Source organism: Lissotriton vulgaris, chromosome 11 (assembly GCF_964263255.1).
Source record: "Lissotriton vulgaris chromosome 11, aLisVul1.2, whole genome shotgun sequence".
In the NCBI taxonomy this organism is placed as follows: Eukaryota; Metazoa; Chordata; class Amphibia; order Caudata; family Salamandridae; genus Lissotriton; species Lissotriton vulgaris.
In genome coordinates, this window is record NC_141699.1 from 721,254,900 (window position 1) to 721,277,404 (window position 22,505).

At 48.0% G+C, this 22,505-nt stretch overlaps 1 protein-coding gene across 2 annotated transcripts in view; it reads left to right on the forward strand.

The window, feature by feature from the left end:
* Nucleotides 1-22,505, forward strand: part of UGGT1 (UDP-glucose glycoprotein glucosyltransferase 1) — an 849,443-nt gene that overhangs the window by 716,644 nt on the left and 110,294 nt on the right. For both annotated transcript variants that reach the window (XM_086943802.1, XM_086943803.1), the window contains 3 exons: nucleotides 7,051-7,233; nucleotides 7,474-7,634; nucleotides 17,272-17,386. In XM_086943802.1, the coding sequence (XP_086799928.1) occupies nucleotides 7,051-7,233; nucleotides 7,474-7,634; nucleotides 17,272-17,386 (459 nt within the window). The remainder of the gene's footprint in view (nucleotides 1-7,050; nucleotides 7,234-7,473; nucleotides 7,635-17,271; nucleotides 17,387-22,505) is intronic.

Genomic DNA, 22,505 nt, shown 5'->3' on the forward strand with positions numbered 1-22,505 from the left:
ATGCTGGGGAGGTCGAGGATGAAGATATCCAGGACATCTCAGAATCTAACCGCGCGTCGGAGGTCGAGGACGACTACGACGCCCAGGCCGAAGATTTCGGTGAAGTCGTCAAGGAGGATGGGGACGACGACGGGGCCCTTGGGGCCATGGAGGATTGCTCGGACGAAGAGCTTCCTCAAACTGACTCTGGGGCCGTTCCAATCAATAAGGCCCAGGTCGAGGGATCGCCTTCGGGCCTTACCCGAAACCTTGATATAAGTTCCTCGGCCCCGCCTGCTGGCCCGGCCACGGACATTGGTACCGATTCACTCCCGGTGACACTGAAACCAAAAGTGAAATCTACGGTCTCGACGCCGGAGATATCGAAACCGAAAGTGCGCATCGCATTGGTCGGATCGAAGACTTCGGAGGCCTCGGCGCCGAAGAAACCTAAGATGGCCGTCGAGCCGAAGGGCCACGTCAAAATGGCCGACCCGAAGGCTACTACGTCGAAGCCGAAAGTGAAGGGGTCGGTCGACTCGATCACAAGAAGACGGTTGACGACCCCAAGAGGTCTCTTACCGACCCGAAGAAGCGGCCCGACGACCCGAAGGCCCTCTCTGCCCCGCTTCCACACGACAAGGCCAAGGGGGCTGCGCCAAGTGTGTCGACTCCGAGGGGGGCCTCGAAGGACTCCACTCCGAAACCTACCTCTAAGGACTCTGTCGAACCGGCACGTCCATCTGCCGCATTCACGAAGAAGGTCACGGAGTCCCTACAGCGCATAAGGGACGGCGCCGCAGCAGTCGAGCCGAAGGACCCTCCGCCGGCCAAGCCTCTGGAGAAACTGGCGAAGGCGCCCACGCCGATCCTTTTCACCTTGCCTCCTAAGACGGCGCCGAAGGCTTTTGCTGCTAAACCGGGGGCCGGCGTGCCCGAGAAGGTTTTTTTCGACGCCGAAGGCATCGTTGGTGGTCCTTGGCCCACGGCCTCGACAACTTTCGGAGGAGGAGCGTCAAGAACATTTCATCGACGCCGAAACGGGCAGGCTTTCCCTCCTGAAGAGGAAAATCACCCCGGAGCCCCAATTGGAGTCGTACAAGATCCCACTAAAGCGGAAGAAGGACTCTGCTGGTACTCCAGCCTTGGTGGAGCCCATTTCACCACAAGCTCACAAAGTCTCGCCCACTCACTCCGATGTGGACGCTGGTGAGGGCGATGACGAGGATGAATATAGCTATCCCGTCCTGGTCTGCTGGTGGTGAGCCTGGGGACCCGCATTCTGGGCAGGACCCTCAGCTCTTCTCCGCTAAAACTTCCTCCACTGAAGACTCTGCGGCTTTCAATGCCCTCATTGAGCGGGCAGCAGCCAATCACAACGTCGAGCTGCATGCTGACCCTGGGGACGTCGACTTCCTCTTTGACACCTTTTCAGTCTCTGAAAAGACTGTAAAAACTCTGCCAATGCTGAAGGGTGTTTTAAAGCACGCTGCTGAGGTCTTCAAAGAACCCACCAGGGCGAGAGTCATCAACCCGAGGATCGACAAAAAGTATAAGGCAGCGCCCACTGATCCAACTTATATTAGGGGACAGTTGCCTCTGGACTCCCTGGTTGTCTCCAATGCCCGGAAGAGGGCCAACTCGCAGACTACGGGTGATGCTCCTCCCCAGACAAGGAATCGAAGGCCTTTGAAGCTTCAGGGAAGAGGGTAGCAGCGCAGGCAGCCAACATATGGCGCATCTCGAACACACAGGCGCTCCTGGCGCGCTATGACAGGGCACACTACGATACCCTAGAGACCCTTTTGCAACACCTGCCCGATCAATATAAGGAAGGGGCTGAGATGCTAATACAGGAGGGGAAGCTGATCTCCAACGCTTCTATAAAATGCGCTCTAGACGCGGCTGACACCGCCGCACGCGCCATTAACACTAGTGTTATGCTTCGCAGACATGCCTGGCTAAGAATATCTGGGTTCAAGCCGGACATTCAAACCACCATCTTGAACCAGACGGTCAACCCAGATCACCTGTTTGGCCCTGAGGTTGATACCACTCTTGAGAAAATGAAGAAGGACACCGACACTGCAAAATCCATGGGTGCCTTGCTGTCCCAGCAGTTTCGGAGTGGGTCCTTTCGTCGCTCCAATACCAGAGGCACCTCAAGGGGTCAACTTTCGCAGTTCTACAAAGGCAACACCCAGACTACTTATGCCAACAAGAGTCGAGGTGGATACCGCGGCAACAGCGCCAAGGGCAGAGGACGTGGCAACAACAGCTCCAGGTCCTCTACCGCCAACAAACAGTGACGCATTGTCACTGCCCCCCGACCACACAACACCGGTCGGGGGGAGACTCCAGCAGTTCCTGCCCATGTGGAAGTCCATCACCACGGACAGGTGGGTCAGAAAGCTTATCCAATTTGGTTATTGTCTGGAGCTCACGTCCACTCCACCCAACATACCCCCAAGGAACCGTCCTATGTCAGGCGAGCACTTGCACTTATTGCAGCAGGAGGTCACCGTCATGCTGCAAAAAGGGGCAATAGAGCTCGTGCCCATGCAGGAAAGAGGCACAGGAGTTTACTCCCTGTACTTCCTTATTCCAAAAAAGGACGGGTCCCTCAGGCCCATCCTGGATCTCAGGCCCCTCAACTTTTACATCCTGTCCGAGCATTTCCACATGCTTACACTGCAGCAAGTGCTCCCACTGCTACAACAGGGAGACTTTCTGGCAACTTTGGACCTGAAGGATGCGTACTTCCACATTCCACTACATCCTTCACACAGAAAATACCTCAGGTTCACCATCCAAAACCAGCACTACCAGTTCAAGGTTTTGCCTTTTGAGGTCACCACGGCACCCAGGGTATTCACGAAGTGCCTGGCGACAGTGGCGGCGCATCTGCGACGTCAAAACATCCACGTCTAACCCTATCTGGATGACTGGCTCATCCAAGCAAAGTCAGCCCAGCAGTGTGCCAACCACGTGTCCCACACCATTCACCTTCTGCACAATCTGGGATTCTCACTGAATTACCCGAAATCCCACCTCCAGCCCGCCCATATACGGCAGTATCTGGGTGCGACCATAGACACTTTGGCGCCCGCAGCCCAGCCAAATTCGGTGTCAGCAGCATTCAGTCGCTGATCCAAAAATTCAGACCTCAACACTCGCTTCCAGCAAGAGTGTTCATGCAGTTGATAGGCATGATGGCCTCCTGCATCTCCATTGTCCCGCACGCCAGACTACATATGCGTCCGCTTCAGGAGTGCTTAGCACGTCAGTGGACTCAGGCTCACAACCAGTTGAAAGACCTAGTGTTGGTGAGCGGTCGGGCATACAACTCTCTGCAGTGGTGGAATCCACGAAACCTTTGCTAGGGCCGACCGTTCCAGGAGCCTGTGCCACAGATTATCCTGACAACGGACGCTTCTCTCCAGGGATGGGGAGCGCATGTACTCCAATACACTGTGCAGGGACTAAGGACGCAGCAACAGGGGAAGATGCACATCAATGTTCTGGAACTGATGGCAATCTTCATGGCATTAAAAGCATTCAAGGTACATCTATGCAACAAGGTCGTGTTGATTCAGACGGACAACATGACGGCGATGTACTACATTCAAAAGCAGGGAGGCACACACTCTCCGCAGCTGTCTCATCTGGCTCAGAGCATGTGGTAGTGGGCCATTCAGAGGAACATCTTCCTCATGGCAGAGCATCTCCCGGGCAAAGACAATCAGATGGCGGACCTGCTCAGCAGGCACAGCCACCAGATGCACGAGTGGGAGATACATCCATCAGTACTCCGGCTGTACTTCCAAAGGTGGGGTCATCCAGAGATAGACCTGTTCGCCACAAAGGAGAACGCAAAATGCCAAAGCTTCGCCGCCAGGTTCCCACACCCACAGTCGCAGGGCAATGCGATATGGATGAACTGGTCAGGCAAATTTGGGTACGCTTTTCCCCCAGCTCCTCTGATTCCGCTGGTGGCACGCAAACTCAGGCAGCACTCGATGACTCTCATCCTGGTTGCTCCAACGTGGGCTCGCCAACCATGGTACACCACGTTTCTAGAACTGTCCGTGGTGCCGCATCAGAGGCTACACCTCACACCCAGCCTTCTGACGCAGAGCCATGGCGACATTCAGGTACCCAGATCCGCAACAGCTCAACCTGGCGATCTGGCTCCTGAAGTCCTAGAGTTTGGCTACCTGCACTTACCTTCCGACTGTATGGACATCATTCGGGAGGCGAGGAAGCCCACTACTAGAGCTTGTTATGCGGCAAAATGGAAGCAGTTTGTCATTTATTGTGCAAACTACAACATTAACCCGCTGGATGCTTCTATTCAGAACATCATCTGTTACCTTTTCCATCTGTACAAGTGTAATCTGGCCTATGCTTCCATTCGCATTCATCTGTCTGCAATGGCCCCTTATCTCCAAAATAGGCAGCACCTCTCCCTCTTCAGGGTTCCTGCCATTAAGGCTTTTCTGGAAGGCCTCAAACGAGTCATTCCGCCACGGACTCCACCAGCTCCTGAGTGGAACCTCAATGTGGTCCTTACCAGGCTGATGGGTCCTCCCTTTGAACCACTGCATTCCTGCGAGATGCAGTTCTTGACATGGAAAGTGGCTTTCCTCATAGCAATTACATCGCTACGGAGGGTTAGTGAATTGCAAGCCCTCACAATCCAAGAGCCATTTATCCAAATTCATTCCAACAGGGTGGTGCTTCGCACTAACCCTAAGTTTCTACCCAAGGTTGTGTCTCAGTTCCACATCAACCAAACAATTGAATTACCTGTTTTCTTTCAAAATCCTGAGTCACTGGCGGAGCGGATGCTCCATACCCTTGACGTTAAACGGGCCCTAATGTATTACATTGATAGGACCAAGGATTTTAGAAAAACTAAGCAACTCTTTGTCGCCTTTGCACCACACCACACAGGTAACCCTATTTTCAAGGCTGGTATTGCTAGGTGGATCGTTAAATGTATCCAGATCTGCTATGTAAAAGCAAAACGCACTCTTAACATTCCGCCAAGAGCCCACTCCACCAGAAAGTTGGGGGCCTCTATGGCAGTCCTTGGAAACATTCCTTTAGAAGACATATGTAGAGCAGCCACATGGTCTACCACACACACATTTACTAAGCATTACTGTGTTGATGTGCACTCCAAACAGCAGGCAGCTGTAGGGCAGGCTGTTCTCAAGACACTTTTCCAAACTGCTGCAGCTGGCACGGGCGGCCGCCGCTAATGGAGGGACTGCTATGTATTCTATGCACAGATATGAATTCAGCATCCCACATGCCTCGAACCGAATATGCTACTTACCAGTATGCATCTGTTCTTGGCATGTAGGGCTGCTGACATTCATATCGCCCGCCCTCCTCCCCGGCGCCTGTAGCAGCTGCAGTATTTACATATACTCTTAGCATGGTCATTATTCACTGAGTTTCACTCCATCTTGGCCACAATGGCTAAAATCAATCTGGGGATGGAGTCGATGCACATGCGCAGTGTAGTCCAGGGGAGGAGCCACCTATCTCGTGATACTTCGAAGACTCTTCCAGGACAACAATGTGCAATCATCCGGACCCAACACTAGGCGGCGATCTATGCACAGATATGAATGTCAGCAGCCCTACATGCCAAGAACAGATGCATACTGGTAAGTAGCATATTCGTTTTTGCATAAAAGTGTAAAAAAAAAAAAAAAAAAAACAAGATACAAGAGAAAAAAGACGAGTGATATAAACATTTGTTTTACAAATTTACTCAAGAAGTGTTATTGCAATGGTATTTATTAGTGGTTGGGTTTTTTCTTTCGTCTTTGAAAACTTTCTCTAACACTTTTTCTCTTTCAGATAACACACAGTAATTTGGTTCTTCTAGCTGTTTTGCGTGATGACTGGTTTCAGTTCCTTGTTTATCCATAGGAAATAGAGCAAGTTTTGTGTGCAAGTCTTGCCTTTTAAAGAGGAGGATTGTTCCATGCATTAACCTTTAATGTGTTGCCATTGTTCTGTTGTATTGTATTTGTATTCTGATGTAATATACTTCTAAGTGCTGTGGAGTGGCATTGAAAAGATACATTCATGATGTTCGCCTTTGTGTCTTTAATGAAATTCAGATTCTCTTGCCATTTAATTTTGAGAATTTCTATGCCTATCAAGACGAGACAGACTTCACAGGACCATGCCTCACCTGCTAAATTATCAGCAAAGTACTTGTTTCTGCATAATCTCACCCCAACTAGGATTGGTGGATGGATTCTATAGCATCAATAGTCTTCCAACCTATCTCCCTTTTATCCAGACGCCAGCAGATGTTATACTACCACACAAGAGGTCTTTTTATAGTATAATGTACTAACTAACACAGTAATGCAATCGGAACATAAACCCCCCATACATAGAATATGACAAGGCCAATAGGGTCTGCATCTTTCAGTTGTGCTCTAAACTCCAACTCAACGTGGTTTACAGATTTACGCTGTTGTAAGGGATGTACAGCCCCACCTACTGGTTAAATTAAACCCCATCCCACAAACATTCTCTGAAATAGAGAAGCAGAGGCCCATCTTCTTACTTCATACATCTGTCCCTGCAAAGTGTTGAAGACCCTACCAGTTCTTTTCTGGAGGCAGGCAGCCACAGAAATTCTATTCAAAATGTACATGTGGCAAAATAGGATTACAAATAATCTTTCCTTATCGCTTCTGCTCGTCTCTCTCGCTCCATCAGTCTTATTTGTCTCCTTATGAGTGCCAGGAGCCTGTATTAAATGCACAGAGCTATTTGTTTTCTTGGCCTTTTGCTACTTTTCAGGAAATCCTAGAGCATTTTCTTTCAGCTTAAATGTTTATTTTTGCTTTTCTTACCATGAGGCAAGAGTTTTTCTGACTACAAGAAAATGCTGCAGGTTTTAAACCATCCTGGTAAGTTTAGAGCTGTTTTACATGCCCTCCGTACTTCCTATGCCTCTCTCCTAACATTTGGAACACCTCTCTGTTTCGTTAATTCCAGAAAGAAATATGTTTTTTTGCCTTCTGTCTCTAGGAATTTATCCCTCACATGGCAGAGAAGTACAACTTTCAGTATGAGCTGGTGCAGTACAAATGGCCCCGCTGGCTCCATCAGCAAACAGAGAAACAGCGGATAATCTGGGGCTACAAGATTTTATTTTTGGACGTGCTTTTCCCTCTGGCAGTTGATAAGTTCCTATTTGTGGATGCAGATCAGGTAAAACGATTAACCAGGTGAAAGACTGATTTTCTAGATTAAGCGTTATTGGTGCATTTTGGCTGCATGATGATGCAAGGCATTTTATATTAAATCAGTAATGCATTGGGCTGATATTTAAGAGGAGAGTTCACATTTTAGAAATTCAAGAAAACATTGGCTCTACTGAAATATTTCGGAAACGTGATATCTACAGTAAGTAAAAAGTTTTAAATACCTCTACCTTGTTTCTCCTCACAGATAGTGCGAACAGATTTGAAGGAATTGAGAGACTTCAATTTGGACGGTGCCCCGTATGGATACACGCCTTTCTGTGAAAGCCGCAGAGAGATGGATGGGTACCGCTTCTGGAAATCAGGATACTGGGCCAGTCACCTGGCAGGCAGGAAGTATCACATCAGGTAGGAAAGGAGATGAGCATACCAAGCCTCATCAAAACAGTTTTTGAGGAACACACCTTTTTTCTGTTCAGTTGTAGTGTTCTAGATTTTAGTTCATGGACTAGTTTGTTCTCCACGTTCAATTCAGGGTAGTGTTGGGATCCTTCTTTACTATCCAGTCTCTTTTGTTGTTTGCTTTTTTATCTTACTCACATATTGATTGTTTATTTCTAAGTACTCTACATAGCAATTAACAGTACAAAGGCGTCCATTTTCCATTCAATTAGGAACTAAGTGTAACAGTGTTTAAATTGGTGGAAACCTACAGGAGAAACCTCTGGAAACGTCATTTTTAAAGAAGACTGTGAAAGTATGGGGAGGATCAGACTATAAATAGAATTTAGTTCCAAATACTGGAAATATAATCAAATGGTTGCCAGAGAAAGAGTTTAAGGCATTGAATAGGGAAAAATGAAGAGTAAATACACCGAAAAGATGGGGAAAAAATGGAGCTGTGTAAGGAAATAAGAACAAACTGCTCAAGTGATAGAATAAGAACAATTGATTCTATAACTGATAGCCAGCTCAGAGAAGTACAGACCTACAAAACCCCAAAAAAGAAAAAGTACTAAGGAGAATGGAATAGTCCACTCTTTCAAATGCTGCACATAAATGAAGTTATGAAAGTAAACAAAATAGTGTATAGGTTGTCAGGAGAAATTGTGTGATAGAATAGTGGTGGGGGGGGGGGGGGGTTGTCTGAACCTATGAAAGATGTCTGTGCTCTATATCTATTTACAAGTACCTAACTTTCTCTCCAGCATGGATCTGTCATAGATAACCTGTGACTACACATTACTGTTGTTACACACCACGGCAAATGCATTAAAAAACATAATGAAGTAAATATTGTTATGCAATACAAAACGACAATATTGTTATTAAACAATGTTATAAAGAAGATGTAATGACATTTCCTTACCCTTCCATATGAGTCAATAATATGTCTTCCACTGCTGTGTATGGTTATTTTGAACAGTGAATGTTCCGTACATCTTTTACTGTCCAATGAAACTCTCCCTGCATAGGGACAAATAGAAACATTTTTACAACAAATTAAAGACGCATTGTTTATTATTGCAACATAGCAAACTTTGTTGAACAAAGGTGTATGTAATGCTACTGAAATATCAGTGTGTTTGAATATGTGAGTCGCAGATACAAGGCCACCTTGAGAAACGTTTGCATTGCTAAATAATTATCTCATGCATGAAGTGTAAGACTCCATTAATAAAACACTACAAATTACTGAACTTACGTTAATGGCAGTTGGCAGTGTATTTTCCCAACATGTATAACAGAAGTTGCTTCCACTTATTGAAACAAAATGTATATGTGGAATCATTCTACCCACCTCCCTGTAGAGCACAGCTGGTGAATGCTATTTGTTCAATTATATCTGAAAGACACACGTTAGTGATAAATTCCTTACCTTAGAATATCCCCAGGCGTCAGACTGGATCCGGAAAGTTTTTCGTCAGCAGTACCCCTGCGCGCCGGAAGGTGGCATTGTGCCACTACGCGGCTGTCGCTGGCGTCGTATGCGCTTGATGACGTCACAGAGACTACTAAGGCATCACCCATGCGCGCTGACGTCAGTGCTTTTTTTTTCCGCGCCAGCAAGCGCAGATCTTTTTTGAGACTTTTGTCTCAAAAAAAGATCTGTCTCTACTTCTTTGAGTCTTCTCTACTTCTTTGAGTCTTTGTCTCCTGGTGCCATGTAGGGATCCCTGGGTTTAAATCCTGCAGGGCCTATCGCTGAACAATGTCGGTGGCCGACCCCCATGGCGTCTGTCTCTTCTGTCTGGAGCGCCACCATGACCCCCGGTCATGTTCAGACTGTCTGGCCATGGCTCCGAAGTCTTTGCAGGAGCGGTCCCCAAAGCTGCTGGAGGCCCGGCAGTCGTCTTAGCGCCGTTCGAGGTCCAGGGGTCGCTCGAAGGACCTATCGCGGAGCCATCACCATCGTTCCTCAGGGTTGAAGTCTTCACACTCTGAATAGGTTAGAGAGACATCATAAGAAAAAGTCGAAGCGTGTACTCTCTCCGACGTCCCCCCGTCGGTCTCCGTACGCAGACAAGAGGGGTCCAGGGGTACTTCCCCCATGGCTCCGTTGGAGCCTGTGAGTCCTGTGGCCTACCCACCTTATCCGGGTCCGTCGGCGACTCCGGCCCAGGTGCAAGAATTTCTTGCTGCCATTTAGGCCTCTGGCTCCCGCCAGCACGCTTTCGGTCCCAGCTGGGGGCCCTTCCTTGCCGCTGGCTCCGCTACCAGTGGCTCCGGCCCCAGCGCCCCAAGGTCCTAAACCAGCAGCTCCGGGCCGGGGCAACAGGGTCCTCCGCAGGCGGCTCCGGCCCCGGACTCTCCCTCGGCTCCGTTCTTGGTGCCGCAATGGGTCCCGTTCGTTCCTCCTCCGCCGTTGCCCGGGTTTCCGGACAATTTTGCTCCAGGTTGGGACCCTAATTGGGACACGGAGCCGGATCGGTGCCGTTCCCGGCGCCATTGGACCATTTGTATCCCTCCGCCGCAGCAGCCTGTGCCACGGGCGGTGGAGAAGGGGGACGACTGCTGAGAGGGGTTTAAGGACCCTCTTGCTCGGCAGGCTGAGTCTGAACAGGAGTGGGCGGAGGAGGCGGATGATGTTGGTGGCCTTGACCTCTCCTCTGCGATACAAAAGGGGATGATGGACGGAGCGTTTGAGCAAATCAAACACTCACCCCCAGTCACCTGATCTGGGTTTAATCCATCACCAATCTTTAGCTCACTCAGCCACCCCAGTTCAGACATGGCCATATGCAAATCAGTCTGACCCTGTGACTCATGGGAACAGTCCAGCCTGAACTGCCAAGCCATGTTTTCCCTGGACCGGAAACCAGCATCCTGGGGTCGGTTTCGGATTCATAATCCTCATCAGCCAGGCTATCTTGAATCCAGTGGCCAAGTGAGCAAGGGACTCACGTCTGAGCATACCCTGCCAACTTAGGGCGAACAAAGCGATACAAAAGGGGATGATGGACGGAGCATTTGAGCAAATCAAACACTCACCCCAGTCAACTGATCTGGGTTTAATCTATCACCATTCTTTAGCTCACTCAGCCACCCCAGTTCAGACATGGCCATATGCAAATCAGTCTGACCCTGTGCCTCATGAGAACAGTCCAGCCCGAACTGCCAAGCCATGTTTTCCCTGGACTAGAAACAAGCATCCTGGTACCGGTTTCGGATTCATAATCCTCATCAGCCAGGCTATCTTGAATCCAGTGGCCAAGTGGGGTGAATGTATGATATTATTCTGCATTCTGTCCATCAATTGTTTTTGCATTTGTCACTCCGAGTGGGATGGGTATGCTCAGGCGTGAGTCCCATGTCCTCCACACCACTGAAGTCAAGCTATCCTGGCTGAAGACGGCTGATAGCCAGAAACCGGTCCTAGGATGCTAGATTCCGGTCCAGGAAAGACATGGCTTGGCAGTTCTGGCTGGACTGTTCCCATGAGGCACAGGGTCAAGGCTAATTTGCATATGGCCATGTCTGAACTGGGGTGGTGTGGAGTGCAAAAAAGCAATGGATTTTAGCCCAGGTCTCTGTGCTGGGGTGAATGTATGACATTGTTCTGCATTCTGTCCATCAATTGTTGTTTTTGCAATTGACCTCTCTTCTGAGCCTGGTTTTCTGTCTCCTCCTGTTGTCCCAGAGGAGGGCACCACACATATAATGTGGTGCTCCGTAGAGCAGCTGAGGCCCTTGACCTTGATCTGCCTACTGTCACTCTCAAGACCAACCTCCTCACTGAAGTTCTTCAGCCGGCAGCAAGCTCTATGGAGCCTCTGCTTCCGTTCAATGAGGCGTTAACGGATGTTTTGATGGGCACCTGGTCTAGACCAGCCACAGGGGTTCCTGTGGATAAGAACGTGGCCAGGCGTCATCGCCAGGCACCGTGTGACCCTGCCTTTTTAACAAACCACCCAACTCCGGAGAGCCTGGTCATTCAGGCCTCCACTTCCCAAAGCGCATTCCCTACCACCTGCTGGATAAGGAATCAAAGAAGCTGGAGCAGTTTGGCAAGAAATTGTTTTCCTCAGCCAGCTTGGGGCTGCGGTCGGTGAACACTGCATGCCTCTTGGGCCGCTACTCTCACGCTGTGTGGGACACAGTGGTGCGGACACTGCGCCAGTATCCGCAGTACTTTCCCAAGCTGTTGCTGAGTGGAAAGACGCTTCAAAGTTCGCCATCCGGTGTGGATTGGACACCGTGGACTCTCTGGGTGGGGCGATCTCCACGACAGTGGCCCTCAGTCACCACGCCTGGCTGCGGTCCACAGGGTTTTCGGTGGATGTTCAAAGTTCCCTCATGGACATGCCCTTTGATGGTACTCGCCTGTTTGGCACTAAGGCAGACAGTGCTCTGGAGCGTTTAAGGACTCTCGGGCAACGGCCAAGTCCTTGGGTCTCTTCACCACGCGCCTGGCCACGTCTGCTTTACGTTCCTTTCGTGGCCACGGATGGGGCGTCCCAACACTTTCGTTTGGCCAGAATCCTGCGCAGAACCAACCTCAGCTCGGACGTGGTGCCCGCCGTGGCGGCACAGAGGGCCAGCGTGCGGGTCAGTCCACCTCCGCTCCCACAGCACCCGCCTCAAAGACTTCCTAGTCCAAGCTTTGGGGTGCACCCCCACGCCGGTGGGCGGCAGGATTCATCACCTCCCCCACTGGCGTTCTGTCACCTCGGACAGGTGGGTGCTGCAAATCATCTGAAGGGGCTACTCCCCTCCCCTAGGAGTCTGCCCCCCCCCCCCCCCCCCCCCCCAGCCATGCCACCTCAGTTCCACCGCATGTCGGGGGATCACTTTGTGCTTCTCCAACAGGAAGTCACGGGCCTCTTGGCCATGAGTACAATTGAACGCGTTCCTGGGCCAGAAGTAGGATGTTGTTGTTATTCCCACTACTTTCTGTTCCCCAAAAAGGAGTAAGGGGCCTGCACCCTATCTTGGACCTCAGGAACGTCAATCGCTTCCTCCGGAAGGAGAAGTTAAAGATGTTGACTCTGGCTCAGGTCTTGGCTGCCTTCGACCCTGGAGACTGGATGGTAGCCCTGGACTTGCAGGACGCCTATTTTCATATCCCCTTCCTGTCGGACCACCGGCTTTACCTGCGGTACATAGTAGGCCAAGAGTATTTTCAGCTTGCCATGCTTCCCTTCGGCCTTACCAGCGCCCTTCGGGTGTTCATGAAAGTGATGGCCGTGGTCACAGCTCATCTGCGCAGTTCAGGGGTTTCAGTCTTCCCCTATCTCGACGGCTGGCTGTTGAAGGCGGGCTTGCACCAGGCAGTCGTTTTCCCACCTCCAGACTACGGCAGACCTCCAACATTTGTTGGGGTTCTCCATCAACGTGCCAAAGTCGCACCTGAGTCCCTCTCAGAAGCTCCCCTTCAGCGGTTCTGTATTCAATGCAGTTTCGGGTTTATCCTCCCGAGCAGCGAGTCCAGGATATTCAGGCTATGATTCCGATCTTTCTGCCTCTTTCCCGGGTTTCGGTCAGGATGACCCTCCGGCTCTGGGACTGATGGCCTCCTGCATCCTGCTAGTGCATATATTAGACATGCTAGCTCAGTGACCTCTTTTAGAAAGGGTCCTAAAATCTGGCTATTTCAGAATCGGATCCCTGCCGGGCTTATCTCTGTCCTAGCGCCAAGACCCTTCCTGGTATTCATGCGCTCATTACATTTTATTAACATAACATTTGTAGTATTTAACAGATGTTTATAAAAGTGTTAATGAACACTTTCATCTAATAGTTATGTCCATTTTGATAACCACATAAGCTTTTGATTTACAAGTATAGAGTGGCATGTGGTTTAGACCATGCTTCTGTACGTTAGTTAACAAGTCTGTGTCTTTTGTATAACAGTGGACTTCCTAGTTGATGGATCTGCATATGCATACTCTTCTGTACTTTCGGTGGCAGTTGACCTCCATCATGCATCCGAGACATACAAAAAAGTAATAGATTAAATGCTTGAATTAATTCCAGCCACAAGTAATTACTCGGGCCGCGTTGCAGTTCATTGTTATTTTGACTACCATGCCACTTCATTTTGGATCCAGCCATGTGCAAAGCAATTTTGACCCAGCTCCATTAGTAACAGTCCTGCCTGAACTGCCACACCAGGTCCTTCCTGACCCGGAGCACATGCAACCCCAATTATACTTGTATACTTCAGTACATCCTGTACCTGGCACCAAAGTGTATTTCTCCATCTCTATTGTTGATGTGGGAGTCATTTAATGCCTTCTTCCCTGTCCGTCCACAGTTCATAATAATAGAGTTTCTAAAGCGCATGGCCATACTTTTCAGTATGTACCCTCGCTGCCGCTAATTACCAGTCCCTGATCAGATCACGCAGGCTGAAAACCGTATCTTACAGAGGCCTAATGTGTGGAAGAGCCAAGTTTTTGAATTTTTTTCAGAAGATCCCTTCCAATGGTTCAGTCCTGAGTGACTGCGGAAGGTCATTCCAGAGTTTGGCAGCCAGCCATCTGAAAGATTCCCCCCCCCCCATCTGCGCTCTTTTGATTACTGGTAGTTCTACCCTACCTGTTCCCACAGATTTCAGAGCCCTGGTAGGTATGTAAGGGGTCAGTAGATTGTGGAGGTAGCTAGGGCCTTCTCCCTGCAGGATACGGTGACTAATGTAAAGAGCTTTGAACACAATTTTCTCCCTAACTGGGAGCCAGTGTAGCGTTGCGAGAGCGTTCTTGGATGGGGCTCTTCTGGGCAGCCTCAAAACCAGGCGAGCTGCCGCATTTTGAATGCCTTGCAGTCTTTGAACACACCTCCTATTTGCCCCAAGGTACAACGCATTCCTGTAGTCCAGGCGTGATGTCACCAGTGCGTGGACTAGCGTTTTTCTGTTAGCTGCAGGGAGCACATCTATTGTCTTCTGGAGGACCTTCATTATTCCGAAACATTTTCCGGCAACCACATTGGTGTGGTGGTCGAAGGAAAGTGTCGGGTCCAACCATATCCCCAGGTTCTTGCTTGCCTTCCCCCCTGTTTTTTCTTAATTGGGATGACGACCGTCTCCTTCCATTGCCTGGGGACCGCCCCTGCTTCGTAGGAGAGTTTCAGGAGATGACCAATATAGGGAGCCAAAACTTCCATACTCTCTCTTAAGGTCTTGGGTTTTGTGGGGTCCTTGGGTGAGCTGGACCTGATGCTTAAGGCAATGTTTTTAAGCTCCTCCAATGATGGGGGATAAATCTAGAGAGGTGCGGCCTTCACTATTCTAGGCTCCTCATCGCCCGCCCCCCTCCGTTTCTTGCCTCATACTGGAAGGTGGAATAGATTTTTGCTACCTTGTCTGAGTAAAAAATCTGCAATCAGGTTGCAGGTTTCTACTGAGCAACTATTTGGCGGGGAGGTTCTGGTAAGTGACGATATGTCCTTGAAAATTCCAAATAATTCTTGTGACAAATTTTCCGCCATCTCAATTCTCGAGTTATAGTAAGTTGCTCGAGTCCTTCTTATTAGTGAGTGATAGGTTCTAAGTTTTGTTTTGTACTCAGCCTTCTTAAAATCAGAGGAGTCTCTCCTCCAGACCTGTTCAGCGGTTTTACACGAGGACTTCATTCTCCTAAGTTCATCATTGAATCAAGGCGCAGATTTTGACTGTGTCCTGGGGGCCCTAGTCACCCAAGGCGAAGCTTGATCTAGTGCCTTGGTGATCCTATTGCCTAGAGCAGTGCATGCTGTATTGATTTCATTGCCACCTGGTGACCCTCCCAACTGCATGGCATCATTGAACTTGGCCGTGGAGAACTTCACCCACTTCATCTGTAGGCTACCAGTCCCCACCTTCATACGAGGAGTGGATTTGGGAACTACCATATTGAAGGGGATCAGATAATGATCTGACCAATGCACTGCGATGGAACGCTCATTTGTTAGCCCCCCCACCCAGTTGGCGAAAAGAGGGTCCAATAAATGGCTCTGTTGATGGGCAGGGAGGGAAGACTGCAGACCCATCTGTAGTGTAGCCATTTCTTGACAAAGTTCTTGCGCGGCAGAGTTCTCCTTATCCTCAAAGTGTAGGTTCAAGTACCCCAGCACCAGCAATTTGGAATACCGGAGTGCCGGTTGTATGACTTGCTCCTTGAGGCTGTGCGCAAACAAATGTGCTTGGTCCCGGTGGTCTATAAATGAAGTATCCCTTAATGATATAGCTGTCGGCTGCCTTAATTGTGAAGAAGCCCGCCTCACTAGCCTCAATTTCCACCAGATCTAAGGAGCAATTTATTGCTAGATTATGAATGATGGCTATGCCACCCCCCCCCCCTCCCCCCCCCCCCCCCTCCCCCCCCCCCCCTCCTCCCTTTGCGGCCTAGCCTGATAATCCCATAATTCATAGGAAGGGCCTCAAGGATTTCAAGTGCAGAATCCTCACTCAGCCAAGTTTCGGTGAGAAACATGATATCTGGCTGATAATCAGTCAGATATTCATGGATCTCCAGTCTATGCCTACTAAGGGATCTGCAGTTGACCAGAACGGAGTTAAATTTCTGTTCCTGCCTATCTACTTCTCGGATTTTCCTCAATTTAAACGGCCAGTGGTTGCAGTTCTGCATGTTATCTCCCAGTTGAACGTTATGCCTTCATTTAGCTGCAATGCGGGGGCACAAAGTGTGCAACTGTTTGGAGGAGTATTTGATGATTTCCATGGGAGGAGCAGGGATTCTGGCCCCCGGCCCCGAAAGGTCGTGGATGGGCGCAGACTGGCTTGCTTTTGGCGCGCACGTGTCCGCTGTGGCATGTGCCTTAAGTATGTTTCCTCACTAGAGCGCTAACTGCCACTCTGCCCTGGGAAACCGGAAGTGCTCTGCCCCTCTTCCCGGCCCTCCGTACAATCGGCACAAGATCGCCGCGACAGACCAGGGCGGGAGAGACTGGCCTGTGACTCGGCAACCTAGTCAGCCGCAAGTAGTTGCAGTAGCGAAACCCCCCAGCAATTCAGTGCAGAAATCCGTACGTTTTTAAAAACACATTCAACCAGGTTTGCTCATAGTTTTTCCTTTTTCCTGGTACAAACGTCATCTCTCCTTTTCTACAGATCTTCAATACTGTATTGGTTGTTTCCCACAAAATTTAAATGGTCTTGAGAAGTACTGTATATATGATTCTTTTTTAAAATCTGGGACCTTTCTTGCTAAAATAACCTGTTTTTGCGTATTGTGCTTTAATTATTTATTTAGGGGTTTCATAAAGCACTGTGTCTCCTTTCACTACTTATAAGTCAAAGAGGTTTGAAAAATACTGTAGGATGTAAGGTTAGAGTTTAGATGTGCAAATGGCTAACCATGTTTGTAATTCTTAGACTGCAGCCCCATATTTGTATTGCACTGTAGCATTCGAAACATAGCCATCACTAATATGTAATGTCTTTTTGCTGGTCACTGTCAACACAAATATCTTCTGAATGCTAAAAAAAAAAAATACTATTTTTGATTGTGAGTGCTATTTATTCTGCTAACGAAAACTTGCCTGGTGACTTCTAAATTACTTAGATGATGATTTGAAAATCTGTACTGTTTATTCTTTCTAGCGCCTTGTATGTTGTGGATTTGAAGAAGTTCCGTAAAATAGCAGCTGGTGATCGCCTCCGAGGACAGTACCAAGGGCTGAGCCAAGACCCCAACAGTCTCTCCAACCTTGATCAGGTGTGTATTTTTGTTATTAAGACTTCATTCTGGGTTTGAAATATGTTTTAGCAACTTCAGTCCGTTTTAGATCAGGCTCATAGCCCGGTTCATTCAGGACATAGTACAGTATATTAATATTTTAAAGCGCACTTTACATTTTATGAGCATTTTACCCCAGGGAGTATTTTGGAAAATAATAGTAAACAGTGTGCACTGCTCCAGGAACATTAAATAAAAACAGATTTTTGTATGGGATAGGGCTCTTCCCTCAAGCGAAATACTGCAAAATGGGAGGCAAATAATGCCTTTGGCAGCCCAATGATCCTGCAATGTAGGACAAACCTGGATGTTTTTTAAACACATCTCTAAACTTCATGTTAGGGGGCTCTCAGAAACACATAATCGAATCACTTGCTATATTGGAAATACCAAAAGTGATAAAGCAAAAATGTCAAAACAAGATTTGTCCTATCACGCTCCGATCTTATGTAACTTTTTAGTTTGGTCTGGTGGCTCAGTACACTCATCCTTTCATTGTTCTGAGTTCAAAAGTGCAATTGAGGTGGCATACAATTTTGATCTGTTTTTAATCGAGGCTTCCACTGGAGAGAATGAGTGCTCTACAAATACATCTGTTTATTAGGTTTTCTAGTGTCTAAATGTTACCTTTAACTTGCCATCTTTTCAGAAAGGCCCTAAAATGCATCTGTGTGAAACCTTCTTACTCTTAACAAATTCTTTTTTTCAATGTGAATTATAATATGACAGACTATATTTAATGCTTATCTGTTATATTTTAAGAGGAATATTTGAGGATTTAGCCCTAAGAAAATGTAAGCGAAATATGTGGCAAATAGTGTGATTTAAAGCTCACTGAACCAATTCCTTTGGTCAGATTTATATGGGACGTAAAGATACTGTTTTTGAGTTTTGGGGGATCCTTCCCAAAGACATTTTTGGGAAATAAATGACAAATGGTGTGTTTGAAAGAACATTAAATCTGTAACATTGATGAAAACTTATAAAATGTAGATGACATTTAATAAAAAGCATTGGGTGTTCTCCACCAGACAATTCTTGTAAAAATCTCTGTGACTATAGTAAATGCATGACTTGCAGTGCTGGAATTTGACAAATGTACTCTGGGGATTCTCTCAGATGAGGGAGGTGATTGCTGGCTACTAAAATCATGTCAGGAGTTTATGGGATCCAGTAGCAAGCAAGCCTGACCTTTCCGAGAGGGCTCCCTCCTCAAAACATTTTGAATGCAAATTGGTTACAAAAATAACATTTTTGAGGCATGTGAGCTGTAGATCACATGATTTGCATAGTCTGCCAACTAGTGTTAGGTCCGGATGTTTGCACTTGGTTTTTCTTCAAAGAAGACTTTTCCAGTCATGAGGTAGGTGACTCCTCCTTTCGGTGCTAGTGTGCATGGGCATCGACTCCATTGTTAGATTGTTTTTTTTCCACCATCGGATTCAGATGTGAATTGCAGCACGTTTCCCATTCTCCGCGTATCATTTCGAGTCAAAGTCTTCGATCGGAGGATTTGTGGAGGGCCATTGGACCTACCTGCGTCTGGCTCGCTAGCAGTCGATGGAACAGACTCCATTCAAATTCTGTTCTCGGGTGTCACGCTAAGTTTCCACACACTGACTTGCACGAAGTGTGCAATCTCTATCCGAAGAACACAACGCACAAGACTGCGACGCTTGCCAATCGTTTCAATCCAAGAAGACGCTCCGTCACCGTTTGACTCGACGTCACAAAATGCACAAACATAGCGGCTACGCACTGGACATCTTCGGTGAAGATTCCGACCAGGAAGAATTCCACGCACCGGGATCCAAAGAAGAACTGGAACAGATCTCAGTGTTCGAAGCCGACTTCGAAATGGAAAAACAAGAGCAAGTGACACTGGGGTCAGCATACCGTGAGTACAGACACCCCCTGCCCAAACACTTGTTGAAGAAAAAGGCTCCGGACAGATACTTTCACTCGATCCTTAACGACTACCACAGTGTGGGGGGGTGAAGGGGAGCCTCACGCGGTGTATTTGACCCGCATTTTTAATAAATTGCACTATCGTTTTTATAAATAATATGCTGCTATAAATCTGTTGAGAATTTTAAAATTGTTTTGCACTGCTTACTCAGCCTCTTAATTAACTGTTCTTTCTCCTTGGTCCTGCCCGGTCCGCCGCGTCCATTATGGGCATTTGCGCGGAGGGTGAGGAATACACCACTTCCGGCATACTCAGCGCGCGGGCTAGCGCTCTACTTTTCCTTTTCTGGACCCCATATAATGACGTTAGGGCCGCGACAGCGCAGCGGACGCGCCGAGTGTGCGCCTAAGGCGCGCACAAGGCAAGCCCATCTGCGCCCGTCCGCGACCTAATGCGGCCAGGGGCAAGGAGTCCTGTTGCCACCGATGGGAAAACGGTAAAAAACAAAGTATACGGGTGAGCAACTATTGAGTTTCCGCCCTTCTGTTAATGCCACTTGCATTCATAGTATTTTACCGGAAAATGGGGCGTTGAAGTGCAGAATGTGTCATTTTAATCCTGCCTTAGCCCTGACGAATTGCAAAGGTGGGGACCACTTATTGAGCTTTTAGTCAACTGTCGTTCATTCAAAAAACATTGCCTAGACATCTATGATGTCCTCACCGATTATCAGGTAGACTTGATGTTTCTAACGGAGACGTGGTTAGACAAATCATCGGCACCCGAGATTTTGGAGGCCCTCCCACCAGCATATAGTTTGCTGAGAATTGACAGAGGGGTCCAAAGAGGGGGAGGTATTGCGATGGTATACAATACTAAGCTTGAGTGCTCATTGGAGCAAGTAAAAATTAGTAACTGCGAAGCTGGTCTTTTTTTCTATTAAAATCTCCCCTGAGTATACTATCATGGGCTATCTCATTTACCGCCCCCCAGGGGGCTCTACAACGATCGCTGATAGCCTATTAGAATCGGTGACTCAACCGGCCTTACGCTATAACAAATTCCTCATACTAGGTGATCTCAACCTACACTTTGAGGATGCGAAATGCATAGAGGCTCAATCTCAACCGGCCTTACGCTATAACAAATTCCTCATACTAGGTGATCACAACCTACACTTTGAGGATGCGAAATGCATAGAGGCTCAATCTATGATCTCCTCTCTGAAATCCCTGATGCTCACTCTCTCGGTTGAGATGCCAACCCATCAGGCGGGTCATCTTTTAGATCCCATATTCTCCAACTGGAATGGAATTAGGGTGCTTCCCCCTATCAGAATCCCGTGGTCTGACCATTATCTTATCCCATTTACAATAATGGGCAGACCCAGAAGGGATATATCTAAGCAACCTATTTTACCTAAACGTAGGAAATGGAATAAGTTTAGTCAGGAGACATTTGAATCCATGCTTATGCTGGGGAAACCTCCACTCTGTAAAACCATCAAGGAAGCACGGAAGGAGTATGAGGAATGGGTATCAAAGGTTTTAGATAAGGTAGCCCCATGGACCCTTAAAGCTCCAGCACGCAGAACTAAGTCTGCCCCCTGGTACAATGAGGAACTGCGTATAGCTAAAGCCAAATGTAAAAAACTAGAATGTCTGTGGCGTAAAGACTACGATGACGTTCTGAAAGAGTCATACAAGTAGAGCCTGAAGGCATGGGTGGATTGATAAGGCGAAACGATTATTCTTTAAAGAGAGGATTGAATCTGCTGAAAACTCCTCTAAGGAGCTCTTTTCCATCTATAAAGAGCTCGCGGCACTCACTAGGACTGAGACCAAAGACCAGGTCTCCACTGAAATTTGCGAATCCATCGCTGATCATTTTGTAAATAAGGTAGAGCGGATATACGTATCTTTTCAGCAAGGAACAACTGAAGAAGTATTGGCTAGGGAGATTGGCAAAGAGCCAACTAGTAACGCAAGTCTTAAAGAATTTACGGTCCCCCCGAGGGAGGAATTGATAAAGATAATTATGAGCATCCAGTCAGGTTCTCCTACGGATGTTGCTCCCCTAAAATTCTTAGGAACTATGTTCACCTTCTATGTAGTTATATAGGCAATCTGGCTTTTCTTTCCCCCCAAGAAAGTCAAGTGCCTGAGGAATGGAAACTGGCACAGCTAGTCCCGATCAAAAAGAAGGCTAACCTGAGCTTCTCTCACTTGGACAATCTCAGACCCATCTCCCTCTTACCGTTCAGTGCCAAAGTGGTGGAAAAATTGGACACCAATCAGTTGGTTAAATTTGTAGAAGATAACCATCTTTTACACCCCTCCCAATCTGGTTTCAGGGCGAAACATTCGACTGAAACCGCCCTTCTTTTGTCCACTGAACTGCTTTGTCAGAAAGTGGATGAAGGACAGACTGCCGCCCTGATACTGCTGGACTTAAGTGCGGCATTTGATACCGTATCGCACTCTCGACTGCTTGCCCGTCTGAGTGAAATAGGAGTTGCTGGCCCGGCGCATGAATGGATGGTCTCCTTCCTGGAGGGAAGAAAATTTCAAATACACTGCCCCCCTTCAGATCCACGCCTCAAACTTTAAATCAAGGGGTCCCGCAGGGTTCCATTTTAAGTCCTGTTCTGTTTAATCTGTATATGGAACTCCTGGCCAGGTTGGTGGAATCTTTTGGGGTGGATATCGTATCATATGCAGATGATACGCAACTGTTGGTTACTCTATCCCACAACCCAGTTGAGACGGCAGATAATTTGTCCGCGTGCCTTGTGGCACTGGCAGATTGGATGAAGTGTAACTGCCTTCGCCTTAACGGCAATAAGACTGAACTGCTTGTGGTTGGCTCCTCTCCTTCAATCTGGTCATCAGCCTGGTGGCCCACTGACCTGGGTCCTACACCTATTCCCTCTGATGCTGTGAAGAATCTGGGTGTTCTTTTGGACTCCAACTTCACATACGCCCAACACATAGGTAAGATGGCGGGGACATGTTATGGCATATTGAAGGTCCTGCGCAAAATCTTGGATCTCCTACCTATTAGAGACAGGAAAACTCTGGTCCACACACTGGTTACGTCCCATCTTGACTATGGGAATGCCTTGCTTTGTGGCCTCAGTAAAAGGGGAATGACCCAGTTGCAATGTGTCCAAAATGCGGCGGCAAGGCT